The following is an 18,129-nucleotide window of genomic DNA, read 5'->3' as shown; positions in this document are numbered from 1 at the left end:
AGCAAGGACTTTCTTTTCAGACTAGAAGATTCTAGTGCGGGATGTTAAAATGCCCATAGTGATCCTGGGAGACCCAGCATCCCCTTTACTCCCATGACTCATGAAACGTAACACAGGAAACCTGGACAGCAGCAAGGAGCCTGTAGCGGGGTGGTTACCCCGCTCCTGCCCTGAGGGGTTTAAAACAGCCCTGGAGGAGGGCTGTGGAAGGGCAAGATGCCTGGGCTGATTGGGAGGAAGCAGGCTCAGCTGGGGCCACGCCCCAATCAGGGCCCAGCTGGCCCTATAAAGGCTTGAGCCAGGAGCTCAAGCAGACAGTCTCTCTCTGTGTTCAGAGAAAGAAGGGCCTGGCTGCAGGGAGCTTTACCAGACACCTAGATTGGGTACAGGGCTGGGGAAGGGCCAGAGGAACTGGGAGCTCTGGCCTAGGAAAGCCCTAGTAGGTGTAGCGTTGCAGGGGGCAGCAGGTCCGAACCCCTTTGCCTGTGATGAGTGGCTGATACTGCAGTCTGCCCTAGTGAATGGGGCTAGATGGAGACTGGGCAGTAGCCCAGACTGAGGCGAAGTGGGGGTAGTGGATGGAGGTTTCCCAGGGAGGGAAGACCCTAAGACTGAAGGGTTACTGCTAGGGGGCAGCACCCCAGGTATAAGGGCACCGGGGTCCAGTGAGGGACACGGGGGCCAGAGGGCAGGTGGATCACCGGCCTGCAGGGGGTGCTCCAGAGCTGGAACGAGCTAATTCCCGGAAGTCACCAGCAGGAGGCGCCGGAGGGGTGAGTCCACTTCTCTACAGAGCCCTTCAGCAAAAGGCTGAGCAGGTAGCTATTTACCATCTTCCTTCTTTCAAAACCAATGTGAAAAATTATTTATAAAATTGGGCAAAGGTGAAACAAATATGAGGGGGTGAGAATGGCACATGTCTTGACTGACCTTTAGTGGGGAGAATAACTTTTTTCCCCTCTTTCCTGGGCAATTGGCAACTTGTATGGCAGCAGGCAAGCTGCCCAGTTTCCCTTATCGGAATGTTGTTGTCCTAGCACACCACAGAACACTGTCTGTTTGATCTGACAGGGATGCATTTACATTTTCACCATTTTGGGAATTATCTTTGCATAGTTTTCCTGACATCTCCTGCTTTGTGTTCTTTCCCTAGCGCAACAAACTCAGCTTTCACTTTTTTTTTAAATGACAGAAGCGATGCTTTTTTGCTTGCTCTGGATCACTGCCTTTGTACTCCCTGACAACACACACATTCTCTCTTATTCAGCCAAGACAATATTGTTAATTCATTATTTTATCTAAAGTGATTACTGGTTCAATACTGCATGTGGCCCCCTACCCCTGGAACCCCCTTTCTGGTCCTGAGGGCCATACCTCTACTCTCTCCATTTATATCCCATCCTCAAAATATACTTCTGGGAGACTAGTAAATCATAATCTCAAAACAAAATGAAGCCCAAGTAACTCTTAAAATGTGTTCAGCAGGTGTGTGACCTCACAAACTTACTGTTATAACCACCCTTATCCTTCTCTCCCTCAAGCCTGCCCCCACTGAATTTGCCAACGCATTCTGTAATCTCTTCTGGGCAGGGACTTCAGCTTTAAATTGTATGGATTTATTGTACAGTTTGTCTCCTCTTAAAAGTTCTGATCCAAAGTCTATTGAAATCAATGGAAAACTCCCATTGACTTCAATGGGCTTTTGATCATGGTGTCAAATGATTTGCTATCACCTGTTTAAAATACAAAGCCATTCTTGAGAGAACGTTGCTTAAGCAAACTAGTTGTATAAATTTCGTGTCAATCAAATCTTATCCATTACGTTTACCTCTTATCAACATCTACCCTAGTCCAGAGGTTCTCAAACTGTGGTCTGCGAGCTCCATTCAGCTGGTCCGCGGATAGTTCCCTCTAAGGTCCGCACCTGGGTGGCCGCACCTGAGAGAATGAAGGGCCACCCACATAATTAGTGGAGCCGCGCAGGCGTGGCTCCAATTAGGTGCCTGGACCCTGGAGAAGACCCACATGGAGAGGTGGTAGCCTTGTGGGGAATATGGAGTAGGTGGGAAGGGGTGGTGGGGTGAGAAGAGTGGGTGGGGGGAATTTGGGACGTGCAGGGCTGCGGCGGCCAGAGAAAGAGGCGACTTTTCCCAGCTCCAGGGCCGCGGCTGCCGGGGAGAGATGGCCCTCCTTCCCAGCCTCAGCTCTGTGGCTGCTGTGGTGGGGGAGAGACCCCCTCCTTACCAGCCCCAGCTCAGGGGGCTGCTGCGGCGGGGGAGAGAGGGCACATCCATCTCATTAGAAAGGTAAGAGTACTGATATTAAAATATGAGTTGTGTGCTTTTATTTGTACAACAAAAAAACAATTTTTTTAATATAGCGCTTTTATCCAAAGCGCTTTACAATAGTTTAGCTAATAGTACAAACAACATTTGGAAAGATCATTAAGTGGTCCATCAAGACCCTCAGCAATTTTCAAGTGGTCCGTGAAAAAATAAGTTTGAGAACCACTGCCCTAGTCTTTCCCTAGTCCCTTTAATTTAACTTGTTTGAAGTAAAAGTATGTCCAAATGTCCTGACATCCCTGCAAAGAGAATTAGAGATGGACGCAAAATGGAATCTCATATCTGAATACTGCCTTTGGAATCCAGTGAGTTTGGATTCACAACTGTGGTTCTACATCTGCTTTATTGTTTTGGGGCTAAATTGAATCCAAAACCTGTAGAGAACCTGTTTTCTGGAGCTAACCAAAAGACAAACCAAGATGGTGGAAATCCCACAAAAACATTAATTTTATCCACTTTCCATTGTGCAGACTGGTAGGGCAAAATAGCCGTTGGTATAATTCAGCCAAGTTGTGATAACTGTTTTTTGTGTATGAAAGAGCACCTGTTATGATAAAATTAGTCACAAAGAAAGAGTTAACTATGCTGAATTTAAAGTTTTTGCATTTAATTCTCAAGACAAAATAGAGCAACATTTATAGTGTTAAATATATTTTCCACTAGAATACGGATCCTTTAAATGAAAATTGGCTTCAGAATTTTAAGTGACATTTCAGAATTTAATTTTTGCAAATTTGAGATCTAAAATTTTTGCATATATTTGGAAAAAATAGCTCTTCTTTCTATGAAATTCAATTAAATGGCTCTAACAGCCACAAAATTGCCTAAAACAAATGACAATTTCTGTGCAAAAATCTTCAAAAAAAATGCTTACCCAAGTCACATCTTTATTCTTTGAACATGTATCTTCTATTAATGTATAGATTTATATCTTTAATTCTAATCTAAACATGTATTTATTGATACTAAAGGTAATGAAATCTCCATCATTCTGATTTGAGAAGCATATTGTAGCAAAGTATTCTGTCAATATACAAACAGGTCCAAAAATGATTTGTTTTCTTCCCAAGAGCTCTGACCTAACCAGCTATGGCGTTTGAAAAATAACTTCATTATCCAGGCCTGACTGTACATAGAAGATTTTAATGATGAATCACACGAAAACTCAGGTGGGTTTTACAACTGAAAACTGAGTAATGATACCTTACATTCAACTTTGGATAATCTCACATTATTTTCCAGAAATGAAACAGAACCTGGCATTTTGTTGGTTTAACTCTTATACTTTATCTGGCTCTCATATACATAGATTTCACTGATCAATCACACACTTACAATCCATTTTTAATATGCTTTAAAAACAAAGACACATAGTCCAGCATTTTCCCATTCTTAATTCCGAATATAGTGAAACAGAAGCACAAGTGGAACATTCATTGACAAATGTACAGGTTTGGCGGTAGACAGTTTAATATACCAAAATAGAAAAATCAGTGAAAAACTGTCACCATATTACATTCTATCCTTTGATCATTGAAGTTATAGCACCATAAGAAGGGGGAAAATGTTGCTACGCAATACTTGAGAACAATTCAAAACCACCCTTGGGGTTGGAGATGAGGGAGTTATGCAAATCTTGGGTGTTCCCAGAAACCAAGCTTGAATATACTATAACCACATCCCCTAGGCAGTGATTGGAATGTTTGAACTAATATTCTCTGATGCTGACATTTTCACTCTGTACTGCTCTCTTACAGAAAGATTTGGAGCAAATCAAAGGTGTCTAACTACACCTCCACAGCTCCCTATCCTACAAGCCCAGAAGGCCCTAAACTCAGCAGAACTGATGTGATTCAGCTCTGAGGAGACAGGACGTGGGAGGCACACAAAGGGATTTGCACTCCTTATGTGCCATGGAGACTTTTCTCTGATGCCTCTCTCTCCAGCAGCGGATGTGTGCACATCTAGGTTGTGGCAAGAGAGGGGCCAATGGAGCCATATGTCACGGCACCTTCACATAGAGAGGATGTAGGAGCCCTAGTTGCTAGTACTATAAAAGCCCCTTAGTTGTGAAGGGAGCGTCCACCTGACCCCTCTCTGATTCTGTCCAAGCTTCATTTACGCATGCTTTGTATGCATGGCAGGAGAGGGGTGAACGACATTTGGGTCTTAAAAAGGTGCTGAAAGAACCTGCATAGCGGAGCTCAAAATGAGAGTGCTAGTGGTTGTATTCAATTATTGAAGGGTTAAACCTTGCTTCAGAAGTTCAGTAAAACTGGTATCAAATGTCAACATTATCAAGGATTAATGCCTACCACGTGCTTAGAAGATGAGCAGCACGAAGTATTAGGCTCTTAATAATTATTAAGAGCCTAATTATGACAACCTAACTCAAGTGGAGTAGTACCTTACTCTGAGAGCAAGCCCAACTTGTGATGTAAGGTACCCCTCAAGTTGAGTAAAAGGGCTTGATTCTCCCACCAGATATCTATCAGACAGAGACGGAAGGCCTTTGTGCTTGAACCGGGATTTTAAATGTTAGTATTGTTCACCAACCCAGCAGCACGGGGTGTGTTTTTTTTTTTTTTTTTAAACCCATGTAGCAAAAAACAAAATAAACCCAAGAAATAAAGACAAATAAAACCACACACAGGCTGCACACAAACGCTATGCAGCTTCAAGTATTTTCTTTAAGGAAACACATCTCTGTAGTTTTCCCCCCTAAAGATTTGATTAGCCCTAACATATGATTCTCCATCAGCATAATCCTGATTCATTACACTTTTCTTTAGCAGCAAAAACGTAGTCCGATTCCCCATGGCATTACCCCAATTATACACTGGAGTAATTCCACTGACGTCAGTAGCTACCCAGTGTATAACCTGGTATCCATTCTTTCCTATTACACAGCAATGAAATTGCTCTGTTGGGTAATTAAGTTCTAGAAATGGTTAATGTGTAGTATGTACACAAATATACAAATCACAGTATATTGCATTTAGAGAAATAATGTGGGTGAGGTAATATCTTTTATTGAATCAACTTCTATTGGTGAGAGACAAGTTTTTGAGTTTACACAGCTCTTCAAGTCTGGGAAATGTGCTCAGTGTTACAGCTAAATACAAGGTGGAACAGATTGTTTAGCATAAGTAGTTAACACCTATTTCAAGGGCTCATTCAAGATGAAGTATCCAGTTAACATGTCTTCAGTCATGGGGGGGGGGGGAAGGAACTGAGGGGGGACTATAGATTATTGATTTTTTTCCCCCCTTCTTTCCTTCTCCTATAACTGGACAGGTGGTAACTGGCCACCTCACCTTGAATAGTCCCTTGAAATATATGTTAACTACTTATGCTAAACAATCTGTTCCACCTTGTATTTAGCACTGACACTCTAGGTATGTCTACATTGCAATCAGACACCTGCGGCTGGTGTGTGCCACCTGACTCCAGCTCAGGGGGCTTGGACTAAGAGGCTGTTTAATTGCGATGTAGATGTTTGAGCTCAGGTTGCAGTCCGAGCTCTGGGACCCTCTCACCTCACAGGGCCCTAGAGACCAGGCTCCAGCCTGAGCCCAAACGTCTACACTGCAATTAACCAGCCCCATAGGCTGAGCCCAAATTAGCTACCACGGACCAACTGCAGTGCCCTCTGAGTACATTGCCCAGACCTGAAGACAGGCTCTGTGTAAATTGGAAAGGTTGTTTCTCTCTCCCCGCAACAGAAGTTGGTCTAATAAAAGCCATTACCTCACTCACCTTGTCTCTCAAATATCCTGGATCCAAAATGGCTAAAACAACACAGCATACGGTATAGATTATTTGGCAACAACAACTTATTTTAGGTTATGATTAAAAACATATTAGGTTAAAACCTGAAAAAACCAAAGCAAACATCCAAGAACAATTTTTAAAAAATAAAATATACACGTAAAATTTACAATTTTAGCATTGTGCAAAATAGCCCATAGAGAAACATGGCTCACCCTAAAAGATTGCACATACTGATTGGGGACTTATCCCCAGGACTGCTAAATACTTTGGATTTGTTATTTTTATATAAAATGATGGGATTTATTATTTTATTTAGAAAGTGCTTATCCCTATAGTACCTAGGTACTTAAGGAATTCAAGGAAAAGAATTGAAAAATATTAAAAAGTGAGCCATTACTTGCCTAAAAAACACTAAGAATCAGGAAGAGTAAACATCACAAACCCCCCTGCTATTTTTCTGTCATGAAATTAAATGGACATTGGGTAACATTTTTAAAAGCACCTAAAAGACTTAGGAGCCTAAGCCTATTTTCAAAACTGATTTAGGCACTTCAGAGCGTTAGTCCCATAGGCCTTCAGTGAGACTTTGGCTCCTAAATCACTTTTGAAAATAGAACTTGTGCTTTTAAAAAATGTTACTATTGTTAAAGTCTGGACAGCTCAATATTTGATTATTTTTTTCTTCTACTGTACCTATCTCCCCAGAGCCCACTATTCAGAATATGAATTCAGAATATGTGGAGTTTGTTTTCAGAACAAATGCTTCACTGTTATTTGTTTTAAACAATAGAAATGCAGTGCAAGCAATCCAGCGCTCTTGCCAGTATTTGTGGGATGGAGGGAGAAAGCACGTCAGTAATTATGGAAATAAATTGCAGTTTCCATCTTCTGGATACAGTGGGAGCGAGAGAGGTTCTTATGAGGAACAGCAGCTAAAATTAAAAATGAAGATGGAAAAGATACCATGATAGTGTCCCTTTCATTTTGAAGTACAATTTTAATAGCATGTTGGGAAAAGCTGAGAAATAAAACTTGCCTCTCCTTCTCTTCACAGCCACTGACTCGCACCCAATCTCTGCCACAAGCATACAGGTCCACCCATGCAAGCTGGCATGCAGCTGCTACTTTTAGTTGCATGCTGATCAGCCAGTCCTTGCTCAGGATCCCTCCACCCAGTTCCCATTGCTAATCCAGAGTCCCTCTCCTAGTCCTGATCCCATTCCCCTCCAGCCACCTGATGATCCTCTCCACAGGTTTCCTGGAAACTCTGGGTTTTGTTCCCACCAGATGTGTCTGTCTCTCATATATCAGCTTCCCCCCAGAACCTTCCCAGCTGCCACTGATTTACCCTATGCCCTTATTCCCCTGAGTTTAAAAAAAAAAAACAAAAACAAAAAACAACCACATACACAGGGGTATTAATAACACAAATACGGAACTGCTAGAATTATCACATGCTTTCCAAATCAGCAGAGCATATGGGTTTTTTTTTTCCATACGAAGAACACTGAATTCTTAGAGTATACTGCTTTTAGTTTCACCATTCTCCAGTGTCGAAGAGAAGTTATGTTCTTGTTCTTCACTTGATTTAGTTTCTGATGAAAACTGGCTCATCTCCTGCCCTTCTAAAGTCACTTTATTCCTTTTGGCAAATGCCTGGCTGATTTCATTAATGGTCTTATTTTTTGTTTCGGGCAGGACAAAAAACAGGTAAGTAGCTCCAGCAAGACAGACGACAGCAAACACCAGGAAACAAAATGTCTGCAGTCCAGCCTGTGAACAGAAAACAAACAAAACCAGCATTACAGATACTAGAGAGGCAAGAATCTTATGAATAAAAGTAATGCTTGGGAATTTTGTTTGAAAAACAGTACATTAAACATACAGAACAGCAGCCTGGGTGAATTGCATTTATATTGGGAGACCTGGAGCAATTTTTTTATAAAGTACAATAATAGGCAGCATTAATTGCACACCAGCAGAGCAAGTCATTACCAGTTTAAACATGCTAATTTTTCAGTTACTTCATCAGGAAGGGAGGGTATAAAAAGCTTCCTCCAATCTTCTCCAGGGCCCTTACTTAAGGGCTAGATCAGGAGCTCAGAGAATCACAGGGTTGCAATCAAGGTGCTCCTCCGGCATATTGCACTCTAAAGCAGGTGATGGCGGAGTCACTCACATGACTTTAATGGGACTTGAGGTTGCTCACCACCTCTGAAAATCAGGCCAGTTACTTAGGTGCCTAAATATGGGTTTAAACATCTAGGTTTGAAAATGCTGACAAATATTTTTAGTAGCACCCCATTGTACTTAGGTTAGCACAATATTAAGAATCTGTCACAGCCCTCAGGGAAATGAAAGTTTTGAGATTATAAAGCCAAACAGATTCTCTCCCCTCCCCCCCCCCCGTTTCTAAAGTTATAGGAGTATATTATATAGGAAAAGATGTTACAATAAGATCTACTTTCCTCATTACAAGGATTAACAAAGATCATTGATCTGAAATACAATCCAAATTTACATGCTTCAGATTTTACTGCTGCAAATGCTCTACTGTACAAAAAAAAGTGATCAATAGTTTATCATGAAAACTCTAGCCAGATTGTAGGACTTGCATATTATCAAAATGACAGATAACTATACTGCTGGCTGTTACATGACCTTTGTTAGATTACCCAAGTTTTTATAACACAATTTTTCAAAATGTTCTGTAGTATTTGAGTCACAATATTGCAAGGTACAGTTTCTTTAAACTGGGAACACAGACTGACATTCTGGCCCCATTGAAACTGCCATTGACTTCAGTGGGGCCAGGATATCAACTGGAGTTTTGAAACATCTCCCTTCTCTGTTTTTATGTAACTTCATACACTCAAAACAGATGTGTATGGTACCCAGAACAAATCTTTGACTTGTTTTTATTCGCAGGGCAAAACTTAGAACTAAGCATTGGATGCAGACCTAATAAAAGAATAGCTTTGCAGATTTTCCATGACATCTGACATGCGGTCATGAGTAAAGAATACAAGGGGAACTAGACATTACTTACACACACACTTTTCTAAGACAGAGGTTGCTAGAAGGCAAGTTGTATAGAAGACAAACAAAGACTGCTTGGAGCAGGGGGACTGGCTCCTCAATCTCCCACCTCCCCGATTGATACCCTAGTTGCCAGACTTCAGAGTCATTCTCACTCTCCCTGGCCTAGTGATGTATTTAGCCACGTAGAACAGCTTCAACAGGAGAAATAGAGGGAACCCCACCTCAGAATATCCCATAGTTCAGTAGTTAGAACACTCTCCCGAGAGGATTTGAACAGGGAGCTCTCACCTTTCTCCTTTGCTGAGAAGGTGGAATTAAAGTCTTCCACATCCCAGGTGAGTGCTCTAATCACTAGACTAAAAGTTGTAAGGTGGGCACCTCCTTCAGCTGTTTTGTGGGGAGTGAGGCAGGTGCCTTACTCATTCTCAATACAGTTCACTTAGATGCCTAAGCCAAGTGACTCCAGGAGGGGGTTCCAGGTTGCAGATCACAGGCAGAGAGAGAGAGAGACTTCTCTGCAAACCTGGTCTTAGGTGCCTATCTCCTTCAGAGGGGTGGGGCTTAGCATGCACCCATCTTTTCAGCATCTCCCATTGGCTGCCTTGAGCAGCTCCCTGCCTAGCCTGCTGGCTTTTGTGGATCACATTATATGGTATCTATTCCTCCCCATTCATTGTATAGAAAGCCTAGCCTAACTAAGGCTCATGGATCACCGTGTGGTTCCAGTGATTCTTCTACGCACCTAAAAGTTAAGCATTGTGAAGCTCAGTGTCACTTTGCCTAAGTCTCATTTGTGTATCTGGGCCCAAGCCACTACCCTTTCCTCATTCAAATTCCGCTGAAAAACTCATCTCTGCTGTGAAGCCTACAAGAAGTGAGCTAAGTTTGTCAGTCTGTTTGTTTGGTTGGTTGTTTGAAGGACCGTGTGCTGTGGCTGGCAGTTGGAAGCTGTGAGCTTCAAAGGAAGGTTTGAAACCTAGAAGCCTCTGGTAATTGGCTGAGCCTTAATCAGTGGGCGGGGCATTCATACAGGCCAGGGCTTTATAAAGCAGCGCACAAGCGGCCAGGGAGCTTTTGCGACCAGGGGCTGCTAACAGGGAGTTTCGCAAGGGAGTTTGGAAGGGGAGTGGGAAGGGGCGAGGGTCCCTTGCCGGTTCTATCTGTTTTCCCTTTATTCCCCTTAAAACTTTAAACTTCTTGCTTAAACAACCCTTTCAGCGGACAGGGGGCTGCAGACGGGAGTTTGACAGAGGGAGGCTTACGATGGTTAGGAAGACCCGCAACACCTGTGCCAGCACTGCTTCTGTCTCCTCCACCTGCGCCTGTAGCCAGACAGAGCGCCTGAGCATGGATGCTTCTACCCAGATCCTGGTGTGGTTTTGCAGAGACTGTAACTTGCAATTTCCACTTACTGATATCCAGGCTGGGGGGACCATCCAATGTGAAAGGTGCCTGCTGGTGGAAACTCTCAGGCAGCAGGTGGGAGAGCTACAGGAGGAGGTGGCTAGGTTGAGAAGCATCCGAATCCACGAGCAATTCCTGGACAGTGTCCATGTGGAGACAGCTGAGGTAGCTGTCACACCACTGGTGGAGGAGGAGATGGCTCAGGGTGGACACTGGCAGCTGGTTTCTTCTGGCAGCAGGCAGTGCTCCACCCCTGCTCCGAACCCTCCCGCTGTGGTAATAGGTAACCGTTATGCTCTTCTTGATACAGGAAAGAAGGCATCACCCCCTACAGTAAGGGAGGAGAAGCCTCGTACCCCTAAGGCTGGGAAGTCTGCTGCCACCACTGTGAATAGGAAACGTAGGGTAGTGGTGGTCGGAGACTCTCTGCTGAGGGGGACGGAGGCGCCCATCTGTCGCCCTGACATTTCATCTCGGGAGGTATGCTGCCTGCCGGGAGCCCGTATCCGAGACGTTACGGAGGCATTGTCGAGGATTATCCAGCTCTCTGACTACTACCCCATGCTACTCATCCATGTGGGCACAAATGATACTGCGCGGTGTGACACTGAGCGGATCAAGAGTGACTACAGGGCTCTGGGAGTGAAGGAGTTTGGAGCGCAGGTGGTATTCTCTTCGATTCTTCCTGTCAAAGGTAGGGGCCCGGGCAGAGACAGATGCATCCTGGAGGTGAATGCCTGGCTGCGAAGATGGTGTCGCCAGGAGGGCTTTGGCTTCCTAGACCACGGGATGCTATTTGAGGAAGGACTGCTAGGCAGAGATGGCATTCACCTTTCGAGGAGGGGAAAGACCCTATTTGGACACAGACTGGCTAACCTAGTGAGGAGGGCTTTAAACTAGGTTCGACGGGGACAGGTGAGCAAAGCCCGCAGGTAAGTGGGGAACATGGAGACCTGGGAGATGGGTCGGAAACGAGAGGGAGTGTGGGCTATATTGGCAGAGAGAAAGGAGGGTCAGGACAAAACTGGGAGAAAAGATCAAACCAGTATCTTAGATGCCTATATACAAATGCGAGAAGTATGGGTAATAAGCAGGAAGAACTGGAAGTGCTAATAAATAAATACAACTATGACATTGTTGGCATCACTGAAACTTGGTGGGATAATACACATGATTGGAATGTTGGTGTGGATGGGTACAGCTTGCTCAGGAAGGATAGACAGGGGAAAAAGGGAGGAGGTGTTGCCTTATATATTAAAAATGTACACACTTGGACTAACAAAATCATCCAAAGCCCAAGATTTGGTGGTGATGGGGGACTTCAACTATCCGGATATATGTTGGGAAAATAACACAGCGGGGCACAGACTATCCAACAAATTCTTGGACTGCATTGCAGACAACTTTTTATTTCAGAAGGTTGAAAAAGCTACTAGGGGGGAAGCTGTTCTAGACTTGATTTTAACAAATAGGGAGGAACTCGTTGAGAATTTGAAAGTAGAAGGCAGCTTGGGTGAAAGTGATCATGAAATCATAGAGTTTGCAATTCTAAGGAAGGGTAGAAGGGAGAACAGCAAAATAGAGACAATGGATTTCAGGAAGGCAGATTTTGGTAAACTCAGAGAGCTGATAGGTAAGGTCCCATGGGAATCAAGACTGAGGGGAAAAACAACTGAGGAGAGTTGGCAGTTTTTCAAAGGGACACTATTAAGGGCCCAAAAGCAAGCTATTCCGCTGGTTAGGAAAGATAGAAAATGTGGCAAAAGACCACCTTGGCTTAACCACGAGATCTTGCATGATCTAAAAAATAAAAAGGAGTCATATAAAAAATGGAAACTAGGACAGATTACAAAGGATGAATATAGGCAAACAACACAGGAATGCAGGGGCAAGATTAGAAAGGCAAAGGCACAAAATGAGCTCAAACTAGCTACGGGAATAAAGGGAAACAAGAAGACTTTTTATCAATACATTAGAAGCAAGAGGAAGACCAAAGACAGGGTAGGCCCACTGCTTAGTGAAGAGGGAGAAACAGTACCAGGAAACTTGGAAATGGCAGAGATGCTTAATGACTTCTTTGTTTCGGTCTTCACCGAGAAGTCTGAAGGAATGCCTAACATAGTGAATGCTAATGGGAAGGGGGTAGGTTTAGCAGATAAAATAAAAAAAGAACAAGTTAAAAATCACTTAGAAAAGTTAGATGCCTGCAAGTCACCAGGGCCTGATGAAATGCATCCTAGAATACTCAAGGAGCTAATAGAGGAGGTATCTGAGCCTCTAGCTATTATCTTTGGAAAATCATGGGAGATGGGAGAGATTCCAGAAGACTGGAAAAGGGCAAATATAGTGCCCATCTATAAAAAGGGAAATAAAAACAACCCAGGAAACTACAGACCAGTTAGTTTAACTTCTGTGCCAGGGAAGATAATGGAGCAAGTAATTAAGAAAATCATCTGCAAACACTTGGAAGGTGGTAAGGTGATAGGGAACAGCCAGCATGGATTTGTAAAGAACAAATCATGTCAAACCAATCTGATAGCTTTCTTCGATAGGATAACGAGTCTTGTGGATAAGGGAGAAGCTGTGGATGTGGTATACCTAGACTTTAGTAAGGCATTTGATACAGTCTCGCATGATATTCTTATCGATAAACTAGGCAAATACAATTTAGATGGGGCTACTATAAGGTGGGTGTATAACTGGCTGGATAACCGTACTCAGAGAGTTGTTATTAATGGTTCCCAATCCTGCTGGAAAGGCATAACGAGTGGGGTTCCGCAGGGGTCTGTTTTGGGACCGGCTCTGTTCAATATCTTCATTAACGACTTAGATATTGGCATAGAAAGTACGCTTATTAAGTTTGCGGATGATACCAAACTGGGAGGGATTGCAACTGCTTTGGAGGACAGGGTCATAATTCAAAATGATCTGGACAAATTGGAGAAATGGTCTGAGTTAAACAGGATGAAGTTTAACAAAGACAAATGCAAAGTGCTCCACTTAGGAAGAAAAAATCAGTTTCACACATACAGAATGGGAAGAGACTGTCTAGGAAGGAGTACGGCAGAAAGGGATCTAGGGGTTATAGTGGACCACAAGCTAAATATGAGTCAACAGTGTGATGCTGTTGCAAAAAAAGCAAACATGATTCTGGGATGTATTAACAGGTGTATTGTGAGCAAGACACGAGAAGTCATTCTTCCGCTCTACTCTGCTCTGGTTAGGCCTCAGCTGGAGTATTGTGTCCAGTTTTGGGCACCGCATTTCAAGAAAGATGTGGAGAAATTGGAAAGGGTCCAGAGAAGAGCAACAAGAATGATTAAAGGTCTTGAGAACATGACCTATGAAGGAAGACTGAAAGAATTGGGTTTGTTTAGTTTGGAAAAGAGAAGACTGAGAGGGGACATGATAGCAGTTTTCAGGTATCTAAAAGGGTGTCATAAGGAGGAGGCAGAACACTTGTTCACCTTAGCCTCTAAGGATAGAACAAGAAGCAATGGGCTTAAACTGCAGCAAGGGAGGTCTAGGTTGGACATTAGGAAAAAGTTCCTAACTGTCAGGGTGGTTAAACACTGGAATAAATTGCCTAGGGAGGTTGTGGAATCTCCATCTCTGGAGATATTTAAGATAAATGTCTATCAGGGATGGTCTAGACAGTATTTGGTCCTGCCATGCGGGCAGGGGACTGGACTCGATGACCTCTCGAGGTCCCTTCCAGTCCTAGAATCTATGAATCTATAACATTTGTATATATATACACACACATACACATTTACAATTGCTCACTAAGTGTACAAGAACTGATGAGAATTTCACACAATCTTTATGAAACCCTGACTTTCCCCAACCTTATAGTATAGTCCTTCCCTCATTTGTTGCCCCACATCTACATTCTAGAATGCAAGCTCTTTGGGGCGTGGGGCATGTGTTTGTACTATGCCTAACACTATTTTACATGTCCCATTCAGTTACCATCACCTAAATAATGGGTGTCACAACTGATGCAAAACAAGACTCTCTCTGGTGAAGGCTAAGTCCAATACAAGAGATTTCTTACAATGTCATTTTTAATATTGTGGCTGAATTACCAATTTGGCTAGTCACAATGTTTCCATGGATAATTTATCATCTGGCTTTGCCCTTTTATTCACTTCTGTAATGCAAGGAAAGCTGGAAAGCACATCCTCTGATATACTGAATAAGGCCCCCTGAATGCATCAGCAATTTTCGCTCCAAAAATAAATTAAATCCCAGCAGCCCAGTACTCCTGAAAACCCCAGCAATAATAAGAGCATGTACACGTGCAATGAGGGGAAATGTTCTGGTAGGGAAGCAGATCTGGCTTTCAAGCTTATGAACAGACAGAAACAAATGGATTTAATAGTTATGAAAAATAACTTCACAATGTCTCCATAAGTTATCCTGTCAGCTTGAGAATTGTAATTCTGAATTGGAGTTTTCAGCATTTGGAATCGTTTAATAAGGTTGCAGTTTTGTATTTGTCACAGCACCAGGTGGCCGGCTGATGCAGAATGAAGTAGGGGCTGTCTAGCATGGAAACCAGCATGACTAGAACAGGAACAAGGGCCAGCTGGAGCAGTGAGATGAAGCTACTGGCAATGAGAGAACTTCCAGCCAGGTAGTAATGTGGAGTAGATTGGAAAGGCTGCTTCTTTTAGGAGCCAGGATGACCTGGATGGGTCTTTGCCTGTGGATTGGTTGAACCCTGGTTGAATGGCATAGGGCCTATTCCAAGACCTGCAGGTAATTGCCTTTGATGACTCATCACACTCTCTGGCTCAAGGATGATTCATCATGTTTAAGCAGGCTGGGTCTCAGAGGTAACTCAGGAACAGGCCGGCTCAGACTCCGAAGGATCACATAATTTACTCACCTGCCATCCTCTTTTAAATCTCTCCATAAAACATACTTTTGCCATTGTGCCTACAAACTAATAATGTGTTGCGTTGATTAGGCTGGCAACCAAATACCTGTGACTAATTTATATAAATGCACCTCTTGCTACTGCTACCTTGTTCTCTCACCTTTATGCCTGCCTTTGTTTATTCACCTGTTGTGTCTTGTTTAAATCCTAGATTCTGAGCTCTCTGGGGAAGAGACTGGCTTTGTACTATTTGTTTGCACAAGGCCTAGTACAATGGCGCCTTGATCCCTGACTGGAAACATTTGGCATTTCTGCAGCAGTAATAATGAAGTGTACTATCCTTATGGTTACATTTAATCATAATGGTTTTTTAAAACTAGCTGATCCTTTATGAAACACGGGATATATGAGAGTAATAATGTATCTCTTAAGTCTCATGTAATAGCTTGGCATTAAAAAAAAATTCTTATTTAAACATCATGACAACAAAAACCATTAAAAGCTCCTCTGATACTGCCAGAAGCTATACTTAGCATATGATAATAGTATATCAAGAGGGAACTGAGTCCATTAAAGGGAGTTACACTACTCCTCTCAAGGATAAACCATTGCTAGACTCTGCACTTTCATGGAAAACATTTGGCAGAATATATTTTGCATACACCATTGTATAAAGCAGGGTTCAAATTCTGAAATCTTTATGTAGGAAAACTCCCAGTGGGGATGTCAGGACTTGGCCCTAACTTTGTTTAATTCATTTCAGAATTGCATCACATTGTTGACTCATATTCAATTTGTGATCTACTATAAATCCCACATCCCCTTCAGCAGTACTGCTGCCTTAGCCAGTTATTCCCCATTTTGTAAATTTGCATTTGATTTTTTCCTTCCTAAGTGTAGTACTTTGTAATTGCCTTTATTGAACTTCATCTTGTTGAATTCAGATAAGTTCTCCCATTTGTCAAGATCATTTTGAATTCTAATGCTGTCCTCCAAAGTGCTAGCAACCACTCTCAGCTTGGCCTCATCTGCAAATTTATAAGTGGACTCTCCACTCCATTACCATTATCTAAGTCATTAATGAAAATATAGACATGTACCCAACCAAGGACTGACCTCTGTGGGACCTTACTAGATATGTCCGCAAACCACTGATAACTCTTTGAGGATGGTTTTCTAATCAGTTTTGCACCCACCTTAAAGTTATTTCATCTAGAATATTTCCCTAGTTTGTGTATGAAAATGTCCCATGGGACTGAATCAAAAGCCTTACTAAAAATCAAGATATATCATGGCTACAGCTTCCCTCCCCATTATCCGCTAAGTACTTACAAATTGATTGTTTAATAATTAGTTCTAGTATCTTTCCAGGTATCAAAGTTAAGCTTTGATTCCCCAGGTCCTCTTTGTTCCCCTTTTTAAAAACAGGTACTGTGTTTGCCCTTCTCCAGTCCTCTGGGACCTCAACTGGCCTCAACCTTCTTGATGTAATCTGTTTTTAGCTCTCCCTCCCCATTAAATAGAGGACCTACACTTTCCTCCTCCTCCTTTTTATAGAGCCTCTTCTTATTGCCTTTTATGTTCCTTGCTAGGTGCCTTAGACTTTGATTTTTTCCCTACATGTCTGTGCTATTCTTTGTGTCACATAGTAAGGCCATAAGGGACAACTAGATTTAGTCTGACCTCCTGTATATCACAAGGCACCAACATTACCCAGCACCTGCACACTAAATCCAACAACCAAAATTAGACCACAGTATTTCAGTCCACAGGAGATTAGACTATTATCTGCCACAGGCAGAAAATAGGTGGGACTGAGGTACACTAGTGCATTTCCCTAATGGTAGGGAAATTGAGATATACCCAGATAATCCTGGCAATTTCCACACACCCATATGCTGCAGAGGAAGGCAACTGCCCTGCCACCCCAGCCACTGCCAATCTGAGCTGGGGGGAAATTCCTTCCCGACCCCACATCTGGTGATCAGTTAGACCCTGAGCATGTGAGCAAGAACCAGCCAGGCAAGCACCTGAGAGAGAGAATGCTTGTTGCCACCTCAGAGCCCTGACCCACAATGTCCCAACTGCAGCCGTGGCCATCTCTGATATTTCAGAGGCAGGAGATTAAAAAAACCCCACCCCTCCCAGAATAAATTGGTGAAAAATAAAATCTCTTTGTGACCCCGGCCACTGGCTGGCTGAAACCTTGAACCATGAGCATGAGGAATATAAAACAAAGTGGAAATGAGCTGTTGAGCCCTGCTTCCTACCATCACAAGCTGCCCCGTCATTGGTGCCAGAGGGAGGATACTGGTCTTGATGGACCAATGCATTCATTAGGCCTGGAAAATCATGGCAAATCTTATGTGACTGTTATGTGAAGCAAAAGATAAGATAATATATAGATAAAGTATGAGTAGATGGCTGCTACAGGAAAGATGTTGATAGATCAGACAAAGGATAATGGGCTGGGTCTTTATCCTGTTGAAATTACCTATATTCTCCTCTTATTTGTATGTGCATTTGTGGTGTTTATAGGAATGAATCCCACCTCTGTAATTTAATTTCCCTGATGTCTGTAATCTCCCTTCCTTGTATTGTATTTGTATCACTGGCTCCTTGCTAGATATGGCCCCATATCCAGGGAAGTGCTGTTTAGCTGCAATTATTTAGGAGTCA

The 18,129-nt window shown here is 42.9% G+C and overlaps 1 protein-coding gene across 1 annotated transcript in view; it reads right to left on the bottom strand.

Moving 5' to 3' along the window:
• Positions 1–7,617: 7,617 nt before the first annotated feature.
• SLC2A9 (solute carrier family 2 member 9) overlaps positions 7,618–18,129 on the bottom strand; it is a 162,948-nt gene continuing 152,436 nt past the window's right edge. The window contains exon 12 of the mRNA XM_065404795.1: positions 7,618–7,892. Within this exon, the coding sequence (XP_065260867.1) occupies positions 7,635–7,892 (258 nt within the window). The 3' untranslated portion in view covers positions 7,618–7,634. The remainder of the gene's footprint in view (positions 7,893–18,129) is intronic.

This window comes from Emys orbicularis, chromosome 5, assembly GCF_028017835.1.
Source record: "Emys orbicularis isolate rEmyOrb1 chromosome 5, rEmyOrb1.hap1, whole genome shotgun sequence".
Classification (NCBI taxonomy): domain Eukaryota; kingdom Metazoa; phylum Chordata; order Testudines; family Emydidae; genus Emys; species Emys orbicularis.
The sequence above is the reverse complement of the archived record's forward strand: the minus strand, read 5'-3'. Positions and strand labels throughout refer to the sequence as shown.